Source organism: Rhea pennata, chromosome Z (assembly GCF_028389875.1).
Source record: "Rhea pennata isolate bPtePen1 chromosome Z, bPtePen1.pri, whole genome shotgun sequence".
Lineage (NCBI taxonomy): Eukaryota > Metazoa > Chordata > Aves > Rheiformes > Rheidae > Rhea > Rhea pennata.
Genome location: NC_084702.1, coordinates 38740138 through 38762546, shown reverse-complemented (window position 1 = coordinate 38762546; position 22409 = coordinate 38740138). Strand labels below are relative to the sequence as shown.

Below are 22409 nucleotides of genomic sequence, written 5' to 3'. Positions count from 1 at the left end.
CACAGTCTTTGTGACTCCGTGCACACAATCAACAGCATAAATAAAACAGCACAATCAAATTACTGCTCTGCGTGTGTGTGTGTGTGTGTGTGTGTGTGTTAAGTTAGTTCAATTTGTAGCACTGGGCTGAGATACAGAATAATTTTTTCCAAAAGGAAAAGTGCCATCTACTGAATCACCAAACCCAAGATTCTGCAGTATCTTGAGAGATTCTCCTGAGGGATGTCCTTTCCAATTCCTCATCAGGCCAAGCCCTACTCAGCTTGTGAGCTTTAATGAGATCACAGCTGCCAACAGTATGGCTGAGTGCCACATTACTTCACTAAGTATTCATCTAATGTGTGTTTTGGGTTTGTCTGGGTGCTTCTTTCTGGACTGAAAAGTATTAGCGGAAGATCAGTGACCTGCCCTTTGAAGGTCTTAAGCTTTTACTTTCAAGAGAACTTTCTCAGATGGAGTGTAAAGGGTTCAGAAAAAAAAAAATCCTCATCTCGGTAAGTGTAGCAGGGAATTTGCAAATGAGTCAACAAGTACAAAGCTGAATAGTTCTTAATATTTCTCCTGATGGATCCGTGACATTTCTGGCATTGATCCAATAGAGGTCCCTGATCGTATTGTTTGTTCTTCCCAGGTGGCAGGAACTGCTTTGCATCACTGTTACATGCTGCAGGAGGATTTGATTTTGGGTGAGACTTCTTGAGCGTTCTCTGCATCTTCTTAAAGAGCTGCAGGAGTCAAATTTGCAGTAAGAAACTAGTCCTTTTCTCCCCTTTAGTGAATAGACACTCCAGATCTTTGTGAGGCTACAGTCAGAAAGACTTCAAAAAGAAGAAACTGATAACAAACTGGTAAATAACATTTGTCTGCAAGCATGGAAGTAAAAGAAGCTGAACAACAAATTAGATATATTACTTTGCTGTGGGACACTTTTTATTATTTAGCTATGGGTTACCAAGGCACAGCATAGTTTTTTGGTGGCATAAAATGACTCTTTTGTAGGTCAACGACCTAATAGGTCAATGAACTTTGCTCAGGACCCAGAAAAACAAGTTCTGAAAAAGATTTTTCAGGGAAAAGCAGTAGATGTTTGGATGAATACAGAAGACCAGCCAATATATAAGTCTGCACAGCTATTAGAAAAATTAATAAAAAAATCTCAATCTTTAAAATTCTTTGTGATTGTTACCACAAAAGTGGAGGAATTGGTGAAGTGGATATGATTCATACCCTGGAAAGTTTCGAAAGCCTCCAAACATGGTCACAGGACTAAGGGAACTTGATAACCACAGGGCTGTGGGTAAAGTCTTGTCATGACTTAAAACCAGCTGGTGAGATAGAACAGAAATCATTTTTCATTTCTTAAAGTAAAAATATTCGGTGGTGAGAAGGAAGTCATTGCGTAGGAAAAAATATGTATAATCATGAACATTCAGTTAGGTTAGACAAAATTTAGAGGATCTGTAAGGAAACCTAGTGATAATTTTATGATGACATTGATGATTCCTATAGGAGTAAAGAAGAAACAATCTCATATCTCTTGAAACCATGTTACATATAGTTGTATACAGTATACTGCATAGTTATACAGTATTCTTAAAAGCTTTATCATGCAACAGGCTTTTTTCTCGATTTATAAACTGGATATGCGCTGGCTTCAGCATGGATAGTGTCACTAAAAGGTTTTCGTGAATGTTTCCCCTTTTCTGTTCACACAATGCCTATGAAGAAGGGTATTCAAACATGCTAATAATTTAAACTTAACAACTTGTAGGCTGTTTTCTTCTCAGTTTGGTGGTGGCTTAGGCTTGGATACTCAGACTGCATTACTTGGCTAGCTTCAAAAATCATATGATGTTGTTGCTCATATAGAAACAATTTAGCAAAAATAAACAGCAGGAACGCTTTTAAAACTCAGTGTTAGAAAAGCTTTTGCTTTGGTCAGATGAGAAAAACCTGTCATGAGACTTGAGGGAAGTATACACAGGGAGTCTGAAGATGGCCTCTTTGAAATTGTTTAAAAGCCCTATGACGTACTTGAGGAAAATGTTTTTCTAATACATGTCCTGTACTAAAAAAAAATGATTTCAGCTAAACACTGTAGATTTTACACTGGTAAAAGTGAAAAGATGATTACAGCTAAACTAGGACAGCAAGCACCGGAGTCTGGTGAGTGGTGCTGTCAGCTCCTGCCTATTCATAGCCCAGTCCCATGTCTATTCCAAAGACAAACAGTTCGTCACCAAGTGAGGTTTTAAACCACGTGCACACATTGCTCTGGGCAGTTTTTCTGCTTTCCTCCCCTTTGCTTTAGCTGAGTTAAAACACATCAAGCTGGCCAAACTCTCTTAGAAACAGGAGCAGGTACAGCATCAATGTCAGGTGCACCCATGCAGGGTGATCCTCACAGCAGGGCTTGGCTGCACACCTTCTTCTTCACGACCTTAGCTCCCGGGCAGTAGAAGTCCTAAAACAATTCCTTTCACCTGAACGTGTCACGTTTTTGCACTAAGGCGAAAAAGCAGGGCGGTGAGCGATCCCTGGCAGTCGCTTCCTTTTGCCCCACAAACCGATCTCTGCGTAAAGCGCGGAACGGTGCGTGTTCAGAAGCAGCACCAGCCTCTGCTTCAGAGAAAGAGCCGGAGTACCGTGCACAAGAGCTATTTTCGCTCCCGCGCGTTTTTATTTCTGTCTCATGAGACCTCTCCTTCCCGAGGAAAACGGAGCCGGCCGGCCGCCGGGCAGCGCGGGGGCGCGCAGAGCGATGGAGCTGCCTTTAGCCAGCCCGGCGGCGCTCGCCAAACCTCGCGTCCTCGCCGCTGCCTCCTTTCGGGAGCTGCTGCCCCGAGCGCCCCGCGGGCCTGGCCCTGCGCGCCGGGGCCGGGCAGCGCTCCGGCGGCTTCGCGGCGGGGCGGCTCGCGGCGGGCGGCGGGCGGCGGGCGGCGGGGGCTCCTCCCCCGGCCCCCCGGCGGCCGGGCCCGGCGGCGGCGGCGGCGGCGGGCGGGGCGCGGCGCAGGCGCGGCGCACGGCGGGCTGCGGCCGGGCCCCCGCGCCGCTCCCGGGAGCCGATGGCAGCGGCACAGCGCGGCCGCCCGGCGGAGCGCGGCGCGGCGCGGCGCCCCCGGCGCGGCATGCGCGGGCGGGCGGGCGGCGGCAGCTCCCGGAGCCGGAGGGACGGGGCCGGGCGGCCGGCGGCCGCGGCGCTCGCCTGACCTGCGCGCCCCGCCGGGCTCCGCGAAGGATGTCCGCGCAGTCCCAGGGGACCGCGTCCTCCTCCTCGTCGCCGTCCGAGGGGCCGCCGGCAGCCTCCAAAGCCAAGGTGAAGGAGCAGATCAAGATCATCGTGGAGGATTTGGAATTAGTCCTGGGGGACCTCAAAGACGTAGCCAAGGAACTTAAGGAGGTGAGGAGCGCGGAGCGGCGCCGGCCAGGCAGCGCGGCTCCCCCGCCCCGCTCTGCCCCCTGCGCCCGTGGGACCCGCTGCCGCGGGCTCGGCGCCTTGTTTCACCACTTCTTCGCCGCGGGCCGAGCAACTGGTGTCCGGGCCGGGCGCGGGCGCCGGCGGCCCCTCGTCGCGGGATGCGCGGGCGGCCGCGGCTCGCTGCCGGCGGCCGTGGAGCCGCCCCGGGCGAGTCCCGGCGCCCGCCGTGCGCCCCGGCTGCGCGGGGGCTCCCCGGCGGGCACCCCTGGAGTTTTTGCCGGGGCTCCGTGGGGTCGCCGCCGGCGCAGGGGAGGTAGCGGGGGCCGAGGGGTCCCGCAGCCCTGGCCGCTGCCGCCCGGCGGTGGCAGGGGGCGCGGGAGCGGCTCCCCTCCAGCGGCAGCGAATTAACTTTTTCGGCTGCAACCGCGCATCGCGGCGGGTTGCAGCCCCCCTCTGCCCTCCCGGCCGGGGTGCTGCTCCCCGGGGCCCCCGGCGCGGCTGCCTGGGCGGCCGCAGGCTCCGCCGGGCGCCCGGCTCGCCCCGCTCGCCCTGCCTCTCCGGCCGGGTCGCCGCTGCCGGCTTGCCTTCGGCGGTGGCGAGTGCCGGCTGCCCGAGGTTAGTCGCCGGCGGAGCGTGGTTACCGCGGGGATGCTGGTTAGCGGCGAAATGCTGCCGTCCTTTCCGAGATCGCCCCGTTATCCTGATTTTTGCTGCACAACTGGTCGACAGATGGCTGGATTTTGTGCCGAAATTCAAGTCCAAAACCTCCGTGTGTTGCTTTGTGAATCCCGTGTTTGACATTTATAGCAGGCTGTGTTTTTCGGTATCAAATATTAGTTTCGTGTTTTAACAACGCTGTCAACAAGTTTTATTCAACAGACTTTTGCCTTCCGAGGCAGTCTGAAATTCACCCAGTGCTTTGCGTAACGTTGAAGGAAATACGCGCGCACTGCTCACTAATCACAGCTGTTACAGGACTTCTCACCCACAATTCCGCATTTCTCACTCTTTCTTGAAACTATATCTGTAATATCTCTTTTCCTTAATGTGCTGCTGTCGGGGCTTTATAGTTTTTGTGGATATTTTCAAACGGAGATGGACGTTGTCTGTAGGGCGATTCTTCAAACGCTGTTAATACTGAGAGAGCAAACTGGCTGCTGTTGCAGCAGAAGCACATTTTTCAGGACCTGGAGAGGATGTGCTGTGATCCTTCCCAGGAATGTAAATCAAGCTTTGCACATAATCAGTCCTCGCTTTCCTCTGCTAAGCAAACAAGATCTCCGTAGGTGGAGGTCATGTGTCATCATTTACTGTGGCATGTTTTATCTAACTAAACTTGTCTCTTCTGGTTGAGTGCATCTGCAAAAGAGCACTGGATTTACCTGTGTTTCATGGGGAAATGGCTTTTTGTGGAACTCCTTTTCCCAAGCAGAAGTGAAATGTAAAATGGAAGTTGTAGTGATATGGTGTTGTAACTCAATTAACAACTGTGTGCATATTAAAGGATGAAAAGATTGCTATGTTTTGAGAAAAGAGAAATGTTTTTATAATAATGATGGTTACATCTGGTTCATAATTATTTGTGAGTTTTGAGTATTTTTTTCTTCAAATGTGTGACTAATAAGTACTGCATATGCAATTATCTGTGTGTTTGCAATATTGTCTTTACGTATATTCACTTTGTGGCCCATTTATTTTAAAAAGTCAGAAGTTTGCCATACGAATACTTCCACTTGCCCACCACTCATTGTATAGGCTCAGTCTGTGCAAGACTTTTTTGACACATCTGGAATATATACCTTTTTATGTGAAAGTGAGGTAATCAATACTGTAAATTAATAATCAAGCAGTTTCATGGGTTGTTTATAGGTGTTGGAATGTACTGACATATTTCATTAAAACATCTAGAAAGTTTTCTAGAATTAGTTTTGGTATATTACGTGCTGTATGTACACAGATAATCATAACTGTACTTAGTATGTGCTTCCTTACTGGAAGGCCAGGCAAAGTGATGAACAAGAGCACCTAAAATCACATTTTTCCATTCTTTATTCTGAATTTCATTCTTCTGGAAATGTTTAGGCTACCCTCTTTCCTTACTGGCTGTTGCCACAGTTAGGTTGTTGTAGTAGTACCTTTTCTGTTGGCCACTTTCCTCTCTCCTCAATCTACTATTCTGAAAACAGCCTTTCATTCTCTTTTATTTTGTTACTATTTTTCTAAGGAAGTTTTCCATTCTGTTTTGGTGAATAAATCATGTTTTGTTGTTGGTGGTTTTAGTTAGCTGCTGTAGTGAAAACATGGCATTTGTTGTAGAACTTCAAGATTTTTCTGTTTACATCTACTTATTTGTTGCCCTTAATTATAGTTTAATTATTTATTAAATTAAACTTGATCTACCCTTTAGGTATTGGGATACACTGGATGTCCAGTCATCCTCCCAGTCTTCCTTTGTATGATTTTATATTCAAAGTATTGTCAAACTGAAAGAATCATTGCTTCTAAGTGAACAGTTTATAACTGTAAGGAGTATGGCTGTCATTACTCATATGTCATGTTGCATTTGGCTTGTTACAGTTTGCTTACATTAATGTTCTTGTATCTGTTCTTTGTTCCAAAGTTTTTTGTATTTGTTTTCTTAATGGCTGCTTTAATTGTTCTTCTGATTTAAAAGGGAGGCAGGGGAATGGTGGCAATGGAGAAGCTGTAAAATCCAGATGCACAAACCACAAAGTTTATAAATTTTTCTGTAAAAACAGATGACGAAAATCATGTGGCTTAAAACAAGTACGTGTTAGTGGTTACCGTGTCTTAGAAGTTGACCATCTGTCTCTGCTGTATCTGCTGGTCTGCTTAGGCTAAGGTAACCACAGGAGGCTGAGCCTGGAGAAGGGCTGAGTTGGGGACAGGCCAGGGACAACTCACCAAGGAAGAACTCTGCTGCTCCTGTCTCACTGCTAAACAGAAACGTGGGGTGGGTGCACACCAACAGTAGGATGTGTTTTTGTGCTGGAAGGAATTACTGTTTAAAAGGGATTGAGTAGTTGTTATTTGATGAATATTCCAAAGAAAAATCAAAGGAGTGTCAGAGGATTGAGTAATACTGCATAGTGCTTTCGTCCAGGCTATTTCAAAATTGGTTCAGAGAATCCTTAAACTTAGGTTTTCCTCCAGAGTGTTGGATAAAAGACCTTTTCTCTCTGGAGTCTGTCTAGAAAAATGACTCTTACTGCCTTGTTTTGCAGATGAAATTTATCTGTCAAGTACTTAAATAATGAGGTGATGAGCACTACAGGAAACCTGGAGATGCATGCTAACTGAACTATTTTGGAGGTAAAATCATGACTTAGTCTTAATTCTCTGGCTGGTTTACAGGAGAGGTTGTAGGTAGGGTGTGTGTATGTGCATATGTGCATGTCAGGGGGTAGGGATCTGTCTCATCTTAACACTGATATTATCATTTTGAAGACTTCCGTGCTTTCACATTTATGATAATGTCTCACGTTCCTGGAGCCCTACACTTATTTACTTTAAGGAAATACTTCATTAAATCATTTGGTAAATACTTTTTTTAGTAATAAAAACTCCCCATGCAGAACAAATTCCTGGAAGTTGTGTGTGAAATATTTGCATAGCTTTTAAGTGGCTAAATATGCTCCAACCTTTTATCAAAAGGAAGCAGCTGTGTAGCTATTGCCAATGTTTAGAATAATCCAAAATGGAGGTGCATGAGAAACAGAAGCCTTAATAGGCATTGCACATGCATCAGTAATTTTCCAGGCTTTCCTAGTCTACCTCCTGTGCTCTAAATCCTCCCAAAATGTCTTGCTGAAAGAACGAATGAATAATCCTCCCTCGTCTAACTGCTGTGTTTACTTTCCATAAAGATATGATATATAAAACTCAGGCATGATTTAACAGATAATGTTTTCTGGGCAATGGTGGAACTAGGAGATACAAAATTACACGGCTAAGATTGTTACAGGGTTAGAAGACCTGTGTCCATAACCAGGTCAGTTGTCTTTTCTGAGGGGGCCTCATATTCCATGTTCTTCATTTCTGGATCAGGCTTGCCTGAGCGTGTTGCAGTTTCGACATCAGTGTTTTCCATTTCCTTGCAGTTTCTGTGCTCAGCCAAGAGGCAGCTGGCAGGAAGGTGCTTCAGGTTGTTGCCCATTCATTGAGAAACCAGGCAGCTACAGGCTGTGTCGAGGACCAGGATTAGAGAAACAGCAATCAATCGTGGATCGATAACTGTGATGTGCAGGCAGCAATGTAACTAGCATGTTTGGGATTGTATTACAGCGAGGGGGAGGGGATAGGAGCATAAAATTTGGGTACAGAATATGCTACTTGGAGACTTGGAGGTAGACAGAACACAAGCAAGATGTTTTCTTCCATTTCTTCTTCTCTTGCTGATTCCTGCCTCCTCTCCTCTTTGGGCTCCTTCCAGCTGTTGTGGATCTGCAGCTCTTTTTTTTTTCTTTTTTTTTTTTTTTTTTTTTTTTTCCTCACAGATATTGGCATCTTAAGGAAGAGAGTTTTAGGCACGTGTGCTTTAGAAAGCCGATAAATACAGATGCCCTTGTCATACAGGGATTTGGGATGCAGGCACTCTTCATAGTGCTGCTCGTATGGGGGGCTTGCTTAAGGGGTGTGCTGGATGTTCAGATGCGATCAGTAAGGGAGTGTATCAGTGAGGGAGACTGGAGCTTGCTTGTGGGTTGCGTTGCGGTAGCTGGGGCTGGGGTCCAGTTCAGTTAGCAGGACCGAGGTACCTATCCATGGTGGCATTGCCTGTTCCAGAACTTGCTAATCTCTCCAGCAGCAGCCTTGTTTTCTGATTCCTCATTGTAGTCCTTGGTGGCAGATCCAACCCTGAACCCTACCTCGGTGTTTATCGCAAGTGCAGGGAATGATTCATTATGTAAGGGAAGCACTGCACAGCAACTTTATTGTGATCTGCCCAGAGGTCCAAACAGGGCCGTAAATAGTCGTCGCAGTTAACTGGATCATAATTTTCCTCTCCTTTTATTGCTTGTGGTCTATGAAGTATTTATACAGTTATACACAGTACAAAAGTGGAAATGTATTAAGATAAAATTCTCATGTCAGTAGGATCCATAAAGCTAATGAAGCTAATGGGTAGCTGTGAACCTTAAAAAATATGTTTTAAAGTTATCAGGAACATTTTAAGTGCTGGTATAGTACTAGGCGATGTTGGTTTGCATTGGATTTGTAATCAAAGCTACCAACAATTAGTAACTTTTCATTCTTGTACAACACAACGAACAGAATAACTAGCATGTATAGAGAGCATCGTTTATTAACATTAAGACGCTTGACAGAAGGAGGCATGCTGTCAAATTTATGCTAGCTATTTAGTTTTTATAAACACTCATGTCAGCTACTTCATTCCTTTTATGCAATACTAAGCTCCTGATAGTAATGTGCATTGTACAACCATGGACTAAACAGAGCATATATGAATTCAGTTTTCAAATAAAAATAGTATTGTGGTGAAAATATTTCTTTCTGTTAAATATGTAAACTTCATACAGTCCATGAACTACTGACAGTGATACAGAAAACTAAAGTAGCAAGGCAAGAGGTCTGTCTGATGCAATCAAAAATTTTTTTGCCCTTGACTTCAGCAGGAACAAAAATGAATTTCAAGATGACAGAGGTTAGTTTGGGGGTGCTTTATTTGTCTTAACACTTCAGAATTCAGAGGAATCAATAGCTGCAGGTGTATGCGTATGTGTGTGGATGTATTATACAAAAATAAAGACTTCACTGAGTGCCATTAGTGAAGTTTTGTGGACTTTTGCTGGTCTCTTCTGAAAATGAAACAATACTTCTGTTCCCATTACTCTCATTGGACAAAGTTCTGGAACAGCCTTCTCGCTTGCAATCAAACCTTCCAGTCAAATGACCGCTCACAGTCATGACTAACTTGTACTTTTTCCTGGAGGAGAGAGGGAGATTTGTCTGTGAGTTTGAATAGCGCTTCACCTTAGTGGTGCCTGTGCATAAACCATGATACATTTATGAGCAGCAATATTATTCTCTTCTAGTTTTCCTTTGCTTTAGAAATGCAAAATGTTGGTGGCTGGTAGTGTAACTCTGGATATTAGTTCTGATCTTCAGAAGGCAGGTGAATCCAGTGAGCGGTGTCCTTGTGTAGAATACCTGTATGTCCCGTTCAGACATCCACGTTTCCTTTCTGCGGTGGAGTGCAGTCAGAGTGAAGAAGTGTATTTGGCAGGTATACTGCTATCCTTGCTACGTTACTTAGGGCTGACATTCAGCCTTGCAGGTAACACTGAGTCTTTTAGTGTGGCCTGTTGTAGATAAGGCTTTAGTTTACTCTGCTGCTAGTTGGGTTTGGGGTTTTTGTTTTGTTTGAGGGGAGGGAATTTTTTCATAGGTGCAACTAAGTAACTAAGATGTGTAGATGCATCTTCAGCCTGGGGAAGAGCAGACTGAGGGGGGGTCTTATCAATGTGTACAAGTACCTGAAGGGAGGGTGTCAAGAGGACGGGAACAAACTCTTTTCAGTTGTCCCGGGTGACAGGACAAGAGGCAATGGGCAGAAACTGAAGCACAGGCAGTCCCGCCTGAACGTGAGGGGGAATTTCTTCCCCGTGAGAGTGACGGAGCCCTGGCACAGGTTGCCCAGGGAGGTTGTGGAGTCTCCTCTGGAGATCTTCGAGGCAACCCTGTCTAACATGCTCTAGGTGACCCTGCTGAGCAGGGAGGTTGGACTAGATGATCTCCAGAGGTCCCTTCCAACCTTACTGATTTTATGATTCTAATTTAAGTTGCAGCACATGTAGCTAATTTTCTTAGGGCAAAGGTCTTGAGGTAGCATTTCACTCAAACTTCACAGTAGAGTATGTATTGCCTCTCCTCCTGAATTTGTATTGAATTTTTATTATTTTCATTAACCACAAAGGTGTATAGTCTGGCTCTGGACATCATTGCATCTGGTTATATTTGCAGTTTTCTTGTAATACTTGCAATGCCCTCAAGTGCCTTTTTTTTTAATTATAGTCATCGAGAGAAATGCTTTCATTGTGGACATCACTAGCAGATCTCTTACTGCAGCTTGCTCTTGTGGGTCTGCTGTTGCTGAATCGCAGCGGATGCGAGGGCTTGGTGCCTGAGCCTGTAGCGTCTGTTGTAGTTTATAATTATTGTACTACAACAGATTGGAGTAGTGGAGAGCACTTGCCTCCAAACAGAAGGAGTACTGTCAGTTGTTGCTTTTGCAAAAATAATAGTACCCACATATCTTTAAAAGTTAACAAACTCATCTGTTGTTTCGTGCGGCATGCACCATGTACTTTAATGAGGTCTGAGAGCACAGAAGCTGAGCTATTTCCGGATTGCATTGTAGATTATTTCTCAGTAATCTGAAAAATCTTAAAGCAGCGATGTTTTGGTATCTTATAACATTTTATAGTTTATTGGAAATGTCAGTGTGTTAAAACAGGTAGCTTAGCTGACCAGTGAGATGCAGGTGGGGAGAGAGGAAAGAAAAAATCTGAAAATATTAACAAACAACCAGTTTGGGCTTGCTTCTCTAGTGTAATACCCATGTGACACAATGTCTTTCCTATACAAAATTATTGTGAAAATACAAAAAGTCAACGTCAGTATATTTTTTTTCTTGCTGCAATATAATATGAAATAAGTGTAATTTTTTTCCTTGCCCACTTTGCCAGTGAAATTCTTTCTTGTCATGTGCCTTCTGCTTTTTCTTATCTTTTTGTTAAAATTTGACAGTTCTAGCACTCAGTTGCCTTTTTCTTATGTTTAAGTAGAATTTTCTATCTTTCAATTGGAACGTATTTTTTCTTGTCCTGTTGCTGGACACCATGGACAAGAGTCTCACTCCGTCTTCTTTGTATCAGGTATTTATTTGCATACTTTCTCAGCTTCTCCCTATGTGTGAGAGATGCTGCAGTCCCTTGTTCATTTTGGGGCCCTCCACTGGACTCACTGCAGTATTTCCACATCTCTCTTGTGCTGGAGAGCGCAGAACTGGACACAGCACTCCAGATGTACTCTCAAAAAATCAGGTAAATTCAGTAAAAATACTATGTTATGCACATTAGCGTCCCTCAATAAATATTTCTTAATTTGAAAATTTAAAAATAGCCAAGGAACATATTCTCTGCTTTTTCATTCTGCCTTTGCAGTAATAAGAGATTATGGACTTGTCAGTGCTTGCAGTCGGAATCTTGGTTTTACTTATTTTCAAGCCCAACAATACGTAACAGATTTGCAATATAACTTCCTGTTTAATGGATGGAGGCATGCAGGAGGTAGGAGCTGGTGTTCGTGAGCGTGTGCAGCCATATGACGTGACTGGAGTATGCACGTGACATTAGGCAACGGTGACGGGAAGGGGAGGCTGCAGCTCCTTCTGCTCTTACAGGAATGCCGCTTCTCCGTAATGTTGTTTTGTGAAACTGCTATATCCTTTTCCCCACTTCCAAATTAGGTAGTCCTGGCAAATCCAATGCAATTACTCAAATTAACTTTGTGAACCATTTGGGTTAATTTTGTCTCCATGCTCCAACCTTTGCGGCTGTCAGCTTTTGCTCACTTTTCTTTTTTCTTTTCTTATTTTTTGGCCTCATAGCAATCCTCTATAGGGCTTTTCATTTTCTTTCCCTAGCTCCTTTCCTCTTTTCCTTTTATATTGGTTTTTGTTCCTCCTGCAGTTTGTGCCCTGTATGTACTACAGTATTAAGGGCTATCAAAAAGGCATCTAGGCCATAAAATGTTGGGGAGCTTGGCTCTGCATTCTTAAATGTTATATTGGGGAAGTCAACATCAAAACTCTAAGCTTGGTCTTAATTTCAGATGCCTTTCTATAACATTAATCTTAGTAACCACAATTGCTTTTTTTTTTTCTCTCATGCATCTTTTGCTTGCTAATAAGGGGATTATTCTGTATGCGATTTGGAGGTATTGTTAGTATAGTTTGTATCTCAATTTTAGATCTGGTATAGCAACAGAAAGATGTGTTGTTTGAACCCCAGAGTCACCTGGGTTGTTATTACAAGCAAAAGCTTTTCCTTTAAAGTTTGTGATAGGTTAAACTGACATTGTGCTCCAGCTTTCCAGTTCAGCATCCAGAATATTTAAAATTCACCACATCTTTCCTCAAAAGCCTGCAGTGCTACTGTCTTTAACAGTGGTTTTCAGTTTCCAGCTAGAACACATGTTTCTTCTCTAAGTGTTTTTACTGATGACCGCAGAGGCTGTTTAGATGGGCCAGGTTTATGATAGTAGGTGGTCTTGTACTAGTGCTACTCTATCTTTTATTTTTGATAGCCAGGGTGGTAAAGTCTAGCCTATTTGTCTTTCATGCTTATAGCACAGGGACACTTTATGGGACAGTTTTAAGGTTCATTAAAACTCTGGCATTTGGATGAAGATGTGTCTTGTGTATAGACTCTGACCGTTTCTGGTAGTTTGTGTGATTGAGCCGGTGTTGGAAGAAATGAACCGTACAGGAATAGGTACCTTAGCAGAGGTGGTAAAACAACAGCTGTTCCTTGAAATCAAAGTACAGCTGGTACAATGAACCTGGAAGGCTTACAGAAAACTGGTGTTTGACTGGTCGGGGAGGTTCTGTTGAGGCCAGATTAGGACTGGTGGTGGTTGGTTGCTTTTGTTGGCAGCTCTTGACATGTGCTTCGGGCATGCTTATTTTTCACATGCTTATTATTCGATTCAGTCCAGTAAAAAGAGAATTTGAATTGGTGAGTTGTAAGCACTTGAAATCACGTGAAATCATTCCAGTTAATGATTATTTTTGTTAGCTATCTTAAATCCTCCCAGGCAGAACCTTTGGTGATGTGATACTGTGGAGCAGTTAAGGTAGTTGACTAAGCTGTGACTTGAAATTAGCTTGATCTATATTGTGGGAAATGTAGCGTACTGGAAATATTCACCTTTAAAAGGACGTTATAAGATAGTATAGCTCTACAAACCCCTCCCCGCACCCTAGTCCATCTAATGCTACAGATGGCATTCTTTGAAGTAGGGATAGATGTATAACTAGCACAACAGAAAATCCTAGTATGTTAGATACTGAAGACAGTGAACTGGGAAAAAGTCTACTGCACAAGAGAGAACATTTATTAAATACAGACTTTACATAGTCTGTTTCTTTCTTCAAATTAAAACAAGAGCAAGAATGGGGTATGAAATGATGTAAGCAATGGGAATATTAAACTGCAATGAGGGAGTATTCGGAATATTCCCATTTACTTCTGAGGAAGATTTGGGGGATATAGAGTAACTGAGGACATTGTAATAAAATTAGAACGATGGCTTGTGTGAGCTTTCCTGCTATTTCTAAGCAGGTGTACCCAGAATAAGCTTAATTTGACTTTGATAGAGGCATGCCAGTTTATATCAAATCAGACGCTGGACGGTTGTCCATAAGCAGTGCCACTCGTTCTAGAGATTATTTTGTGTTTGAAGTTGGTTGCCGATTCAGGGGAAATCGTGGTCTTGCTGTCAGGAGAAATTAGAAGCTTACTACTCTTATAGATAGTATGAATTGCAGTGCTGAAGTAAACTTCTAAAACTGAAGTTTATTGTGCACCAAAGAATCATAGTCTAAGATGGTTAAAACTAGAACTATTTAGATGTCAGGTAGCTGTTTGAAGTGTCATAAAAAAGGACAGTTTTACATCAGCTGTTCAGTAGTGAATCTCTTCTGGTAACCATTGCAAGATTATAAGTATTGTGTGTAGCATCCTGGTGGAAAATCTGACTGCCTGCTAACAAATGATGGCAGTACACTATTTCCAGGAGATGAATACTTTGCTAGCATCTTGAATCAGATTTGACTAATTCAAGTTTCTTAAAAATAGGAGGGGAAAAAAAGAGGATGCCACTTTTCTAATACGTTGAACGGCAGGTTTAACATACATTCTAGATTATTTTCTCCATATTTTGATCATCTGTTGTAGAGCTGCATCTAGCTTAGAATATTAATTATTTTCTGAGATTGAGTGTTTAACAGACGTTAGTCAACAAATGGCATACAATAAAATAATAGAAGCAAAAGCTAATAAAAACCCTTCTGCATGAATTCTTTCCTTAGCAAAAACATAAGCAACCTTGACCTGATGCTTTGTATTTTAAATTCAGGTGTAGTTAATAATGTTTATTATGAAAAGGCAGAATCTATATTTCTGTAGATTTTTGTGGATCACTTCCAAAATATAAAGCGTGCTTCTCATTGTTTAGATTTTACCCCTTCTGACAGTGATATCTCATGATATAGTATTAGTCCTAGTATTATAGCTTTTAAAATAATTTTTGTTTCTTTTATAACTATCTGTTGAAAGGGCTCTGAGGGAGTTTGGAATGTTTTTGAGTCTTAATAGTCTAAAATCAAGTTCTTGTTTAAATACCTGCCTGGCTTATACAGGAGCAGTATTTTTTGCAAGTTCATTTCTTATTTTTCAGCTTAATTGATTTTATTAATGAGGAATGAGGCACCATTGTTATCACTGTGAATTATAGATATGATATTCCACCCTTGCATGCATGGTTTCTTGTTCATAATGGAACCAAGTTATCTGTTACATAAATGCTAATATACAACAATTAAATTTTGATCAAGTGGCAATAACTATTACATTTTATGGTAATTAAATGTCTATTTTGAACAGATTAAATTGTTACTTCTTTCTTGCAGAGTAACTATAGTCTTACAACAGTATAGAATCACTTTTCGTTACAAAACTTTCTTTTAGACTGTAGCGAGCCTATATAATAGAAGACAAAACCATAGCATCTTGCTTTCTTCTGACATAGAGCAGCAGCAAATGTGTGTGGCTTTAAGGTTTCCGTTATATGAAGGAGATATTCTTGGAGTCTTCATGTGTTTTCTGCTGCAGACTGCAAGGTAATACAGATGCAGGGAGCATAGTACAGTATTTTTGTGAATATAAACTGTTTAATACAGGTTTAATACAGCTACCCTCAAATAGCCGAACAAACAGTGAAAATAAAATTTTGTTACAGTAGTTGCACAGGTTATGAAGAAGGTTATCGCAAAGTCCTTTTCCCTTAGCAGTACTCTTATCTTTGATTTGGTTCTGCTTCTGATTTTTGTATAGTGTCCATTCTGGATGTAAATTATATATGGTAAATTAACATACACAGAGCACTAGCACTGTGGCTAGACTATTTGGAGAACTTGTCTCCTGTGACATAGACGTGCTTTATGTTATTTTCCCTGTCCAGGCATGTATGTCCTCCAGTGGAAGTGGTTGCAGGTAATGCACGAGGCATCTTCTCTGTTAGGAAGCATATCCTGCTTATAGCTCTGTAGGAAGAGATCTCTCTGAAGAAGAACTTGAAGCATATCAAAGGAGAACAAAATATCTTAGTTTCTGTACCACTTCTGGGGAATAATGAAACTAGAGAAGAAGAAAAAACAAAAAACAAAAAACAAGCCCCTATGTAGAGACTCATAGACTATGCAGAAGTATCCTACACTGCAAGCAATGTGAGATAGACCGGTGCTGTCTGGTCTCCTGTGTCATTCCAGTATGAACATTATTGGGAAAGAAACCTTAAAAGTGAGTAAACTGCATTCCTAAATGAGAAGGCATGATGCATGGTTAAATTGGGCAAGACTTTAACAATTTTCTTTTGGTAAAGGTTCTGTGTTGTTATTCTGCAGAGAATGCATTCCGGGTGGCTGTCGATACAGTGTTATCATCTTGATCTGCAGACTGCTCTTGCACCTGTGTCCGTCCTCCTCGTCTTGTGTAACAAGACTGGAAGTTTTCACTACAGATAGGAAGGAAGTCATAAGTATAAAAAGTAGAAATAAGACTACTTGTGGGTGGATTCTGCTGCTTCTGTGTAAAATTTTGGGAAGTTATAGGAGCTGAAACTGTTAATGTAGAATGAGAGACTCGGAAAAAGTGCAGGAAGAGAGAAGGTAAGAAAGTGGAGGATGCCCATAGCAGAGGAGGGTAGCGTGCAGAACAGAGGGCTTTGCTTGACTGTTTTCTCAGTTAAAAGAGAGGGTGAAGCTGGAGTCAAAGACCTTCCAGCCATAAGCTCAGCTTTTTCAGGTTGGCAGGCCCATTAGTATGTTTGTTTGTTTGCTTGTTTTTTAAATTTCACGATTTTTTTCTGTGTGGTGGCCTGTATGTTTTATTTAAGAATAGAAGACTAGAAAGAAAATAACACATCACTGAATCCCAGTTCCTTCGCTTGCAGGCAGATCGTACAGTTCTTTTGTGAGTTTATCTAGGTCTATTTTAAATATACATAGGCTTTTTGCCGGGGTTCTTTTCTTTCTGCTGTTCCCATTGGAAGATTATTTTATGAAAGTTGATGTAACAGCTGGGAATCTTTAAGATTTTTAGCTTTTTTTCCTCTTTTTCATACCCAGATTATTTTTGCTGGAATTGTCATTCAGCTCAAGTATTTCAGGAATGTTTCTTTCTTTACCTGCAGATTATACTTTGATACATTAATAAAGAACAATCTAAGATCCTTTTAGTAATTTAATAGACTCTTCCTCTTCTTGAGGAAGCAGAAGGCCTTTCTATCCCTGTTTTGACTGAATTAATTTTTCCAGAAGTGTATACAATAAACGTATTTGAGTATAGGTGAGATCAGGTGAGACCAGGGCTTTGCACAACATTTCTTATCTCTACTGGGGCTATCTCTCCTGGAGTTACATTTCCATTTTTGTGTCAGGTTGGCAGATGATCGCCACACTATGATCACCTCGTACAGAGAGGTCCTTGTCCACGCAGTTGTATGAATTAGTGAACTTTCAGTTTGTAGCACAAAGCTATTTTGTTTGTCCTTGCAGTTGTGACATTACATATTGCATGATGTGAATTTTATTCCACTTTTAGGTATCTGTGCATTGCTTATGATCTTCTGGCTCTGTGTTATCAGAATATTTCTTCAGAGCACTTACAATGTTTGTGGCTGGATCATTAAAAAGTATTAAATGAAATCAGTCGAAGTCTGGTTAAGGCGCTTCATTGCTTTTACCTCCTGTACCAAATCTACTTCTTTTTGCAAATCTAGAAAATCAGTGAATGTATAGAGAAATCTACCTTGGAGGTGGCTTTTCATTTACTGTGCAATTAAGTTGTGGAATAACTTACCATTTTGCATTATGGAGGATTTGAGTTTTCATGGATTCAAGAGATTGGACAAAGTTAGTGAAAAAGAGCTCACTAAATGCATGGAAATGCCTAGAAGCCAGCCACAAGCATAGAATGAAGCACAATTATCAGGAAAGTCCTGGGCCTCAGGTGATTGTAACCTAGGAGAGCCACTTGAGAAGAGTACTTGCGATGTTCATGTACTTTTTCTCTAGCGTCTGGTTTTGGCCACCACTGGAGAAAGATCCTAGACTAGAGCTTTGGTCTCATCCAGATGACTGTTCTTACATTGTTTATTATAGTTCAACTCACTTTACTTACTGCCTTTTCCCCTTTTTTCCACAACCATCTCCAAAGTTATGGATTTCAGTTTAGATTTATTAGCCTGTAGTTACCATCTTCCTATTTTAAATAAAAAAGTAATATAACATATTTCCTCATCCCCCCCTCCGCCCAATATGGTATCTCATCTGACTGGCAAGATTAAAAAGTCTTGCTCCTGGAATTGAAAATAAATCCATCGGAGTAGCTGAGCCAAGGTTGTCCCATGCTGGTCACTTTGGTGCATTGGGATTCTAGGGTTTCACTTCTGTCTCTGCTGCTCAGTTTCACTTCCATTATTTATCTTGCCATTGCGTAGGCATTACTGATGCTCAGTGTAGGAATAAAAGCCAGGTAGTTTTACCATCACTCTTGAAAACTGATACAAATTGTTTGGGGGCCATCTGTCTGTGTCCATCTTTAAAATATAGTAACCACCATATTTTCTTCCCTTTCTTCAAACACATCTGAAAAACCTTTCACTAATTACCATCTATTTTGAAGTCTATTACAGGTAGTTAATTATCTCTTTAACTGAACATTCTTCAGTGGTAGCTTTCTTTCTTTACTGTTCAGTCTTTATTTCCATGAGTTTTTGGTGGCCTGCTTATTTCTGTATGCTTTTTGAGCTATTCACCAAATTTTCTCTGCTGGTTTTCTATTTTCAAAAGTGTGTGTGTATATGTATATATATATAGATAGATAGATATAGACATATATCTATCTATCTGTGTATATGTATATATATTTCTCTTTTCTTTTTCTTCCCCTCTGCTAGTACTACTAATGGAAAATGAAAGCTATTTACATCTATTAAACTCTGTCCTTGTTCTAAGAAAAAGTGATCCTTCTAAGTAACTACCTTTAGGCTTTCTGGCCTAGTTTGCATTAGGGCAGCCCCGTAATTCTCCGAGCAGGAGAGTGAACTTTCTCAGTGTTTCTTGTCTTCCTTGAGGGTTGTGATTCACCTGTTGTGAAACTACGGCCAAAGAGGAGCAACAGCCTGCTGGAAACGGTGTGTCCTCTCTGGCAGATTTTTTTTCCTTCCCCTCTCTCTGGTTAGTTGGCTTCTGGCAAGGTGTCTCAAGCTCTGGGAAATGTTATATTAATGTGCCCAATTTAAAAACAGGAGTGATAGCAGCTGAACATAGCTGTTTAAGTGGTGCTCTTTTATGAGGGAGTGACATGAAGCATTTGTCTCTGCATGTTGTTACAATCCTACTCTATCAGTGAGCAAAATAATGTCTGTAGGACAAACTTGCCTTAGCATGCTGTATGGTCATGTCAAAGGAGCTCTGTTAAAAGTGTCTGGGCACATTTTGAAGATCATCAAATACCATTCTGAAGAGTTTATTTGGTTTTACTGAGTTAATTTGATTTTATTTTGCTTTGTGGGCAAATGCAGTCTGGTACAGGTAGTATAATATTACTAGATGGCCAGGTGCTTCCCACTATAAAATTCTGTCGTCAGTTGTTTGTAACTTTTTTTTTCTAAGTCTCAGTAGTTCGAACTGAAACTTTCCTTACTGAGTTCTGCATTGTGCTGATTTTTTAAAATCTTATTTCAGTCTAAGTGATAGATCTACTTCAGAGGAATAAGCTTGGGGGAAAATTCATTGTTTTCATCATGCTTTCTGTATTCATGCTTGAAAGTTTTCATTCCCTCTCCTTCCTCTGCTGTAGCAAAGGAACTGAAATTTGACTAGGTGAAATGTAGCCTATATTTTTATTACGGAAGTCTGTATGACATGACCAAAGGCTGTAACTGCCCTCTTTGATCTGCTGTGACAAGACTTGGTCCAGGGCTCCAAGCTGTAAGTGTAAGGAGTCTTTTCTCCAACCCCCTTCACCTGCTGTCCTGAGTAAGCCACATCGCTCTGTGGAGCTAAACTGGGTGGCAAAGGTACGTGGCTGCCGCGAAAGGAGGGGGTTGAAGGGCAGGTTGAGAGCGTCCTGTGACGAGGCTGCCGAGATGCGCTCAACCGGGAGGCAGAGTGTAGCGTGGCGTGTGAAGGAAGCTCGGCAGAGGGGAGTGGGAAAATGACCGTGAACGACAAGACTGACGTGATGATAAGACTGCGAGGAGAGGGGCGCGTGTCTGAGGGGGTCAGGAAGGAGGTTGTCCAATTCAAGAGGTTTGAGCGTATCCTATGCCGAGGTCGCTTTTTTTCAGAGCACTTGAGTGAAAAGACACCCAAGATCCCCGAGTCTCTGCCTTCCTTATCACTAAACGTGTCTGAAACCCTTTAGGAAAAGGTCTCGGTCTCGAGCCCCGCATACTGTGGCTGCCAGTTATCTCGTTTCCATCTGCGCCCGGGGTCTTCTAACCATCCGCCTTGATGGGCTCCGTCGTCTCCCTTTTTTGGTTTGCTTTTAAAGTAGGAGATACGATGTAACGAAACATAGCCTGAGTAACTTTGAAATATTTCTTCATGGATTTTGATGCAATTTTGATTTACCTTCCTGTAACTCGGCCTTGTTTAGTGTATTTGAGGATGGTTGGTGTTCGTTAAGTAAGTAGCTATGTGATACTCTGGTGTTCTCTGAATTATTTGATATGGTGCCTCATTCTTTATACAAAGCATGATGTTCAAAGTTTTTCTGAATGAAGAATTAATTTTCTATTGGGCTTTTCTGCGATAAGCATCGTTATGGTCCTGGAAGGCCTCACAAATGTTTAATGCATTTATTTTCATAATGTGTCTATGAGATGAATGCGTATTATCTCCAGTTCATGGATCCAAAACCAGAGTGGCAAATGTGAAACACTGCAGACTTTGTTTTTCAGTGTGTTAAGCACTTTATAGCTCCAGTGATTTCAGCTGTAATTGCTTTATCTTTAGAAGATCAGATATCAATATTTCAAGTCAGATACCAGAAAATAAGGAATATGCAATTATGAGCAACAGACAGTTTTGACTGAAGTGATTTCATACAGCATCACCAGGCTGTGTGGCAGAGAGAGGGGTAGATTGGGGGTTTTGAAATGGTATTTAATTAAGTTAGCTCTTGAGCCTTCTTTTTAAACCAAGTGGACTTACTTTATTCTCAGGCCAACTTGACCCTGTTCGCTTAATGAAGGAGAGAGGAGAAGTTGAAATTACTGGTTGATCCAGGTCTAGACCATAATATTTGTGTCCTGGGGACACCCACTAAAATGGTAGGGGTAATTTGGGTCTGGTGGTTTCTAAATTTTAAGCTTTAGACTTTGCTAGAAGGGATGATAAAGGCAGCAAAGTTTGCATTAATGTGAATGGTCTAAGAAAATGGAATGATTTGTATTGAATCCAATGTTTCTTTTTTAAAAAAAAAAATCCCTGCCACTAAATATGATAAGCTTTCAAATGGATTATACAAAAGGAATCAACAGCTAGCTAACATTAATTAATTGAACTGTGGACATGTGGAAAAGCATGTTTAACTCTTAAGTGTTTTCAGCCAAAATGCTATTGCAGTCTGTAAGCAGTAAAGGTGCAAATACCACCAAATAGCTGACTGTGTTTTGGGGAAGAGGTTTGAGCCCTGTGTTTTCATTACTCCATGTTCTCAGAATGCCTTCGGTAGAACATCTGGAGGAAGGATCTTCTTGCGCTCGCACAGTGCTCACCGAGCACAGAGGGATCTACTACGTGCAGTCAGCCATGTGCAGGGTCCATCAGGATCTGTAGAACCTAATCAGTGTATGGAAGTATTTTCACTTAGGATTGATTAAAATAAATGTAAACATAGGTTTTTAAAAGACCCGAATTGCATTGCGTTAAATTAACACTTTTTATTACAGATGAGAGACATTCTTTTCCTTCTTATAATCCACATTTTAAAAACTTCTTGGTTTAAATGTCAGTCCTGTTTTATCTCATTGCTCAAAGAATCTAAATTCTTTTTATTAAAAAACTTAGTGATGCTCTTAAATAAATAGTCACTTTTTATCTTACCATGTTAGCTTTGATTTGCAATCACATTTAAAGATGCTCTGTCAGTCAAACAAATTTATTCCCTAATTATGAATGGTCTTGGTCAAAGTGCATGCATTATGAAAGAAAGTGTTTAATAATATAAAAAAAAAAAATTGGTATTATTTTTCTTCTCTTCTATAGGACATACCAGAAGAAAAAACAGATTGGTTATATTTTTCAGTGGAATTTTAGTTTATCAAAGTCATCCAGTATCTAGTATAGATGCCCTTTAAGATTATAAATCGAAATCTTTTCTTTTTTTTTTCCTTTTTTTTTTTTTTTTTTTTAAGCTTAGTATATTGCAAAGAGGAAATTCTTCCTATATGTGAACTAAGTATATAGTATACTCTGCTTTGCTTCCAGGGCACATTTGACATTCTTGTACTGTACTCATTATATAGTAAATACAACATTAAAAATGAAGATATGAAACTCATTCTTTCTACTACTCTAGTGTTCCACTATTTCTTTTACTGTGTATTGTCAGTATTTTATTTCTTATTTTCTTTCTTACTATAAAGGTAAAAC

The 22409-nt window shown here is 41.4% G+C and overlaps 1 protein-coding gene across 1 annotated transcript in view; it reads left to right on the top strand.

Annotated features, from left to right (window-relative positions):
- The first annotated feature begins 3196 nt into the window (after positions 1 to 3196).
- The window catches only part of PRR16 (proline rich 16), a 150514-nt gene continuing 131301 nt past the window's right edge, over positions 3197 to 22409 (top strand). The window contains exon 1 of the mRNA XM_062599868.1: positions 3197 to 3400. Coding sequence (XP_062455852.1) covers positions 3239 to 3400 — 162 coding nt within the window. The 5' untranslated portion in view covers positions 3197 to 3238. The remainder of the gene's footprint in view (positions 3401 to 22409) is intronic.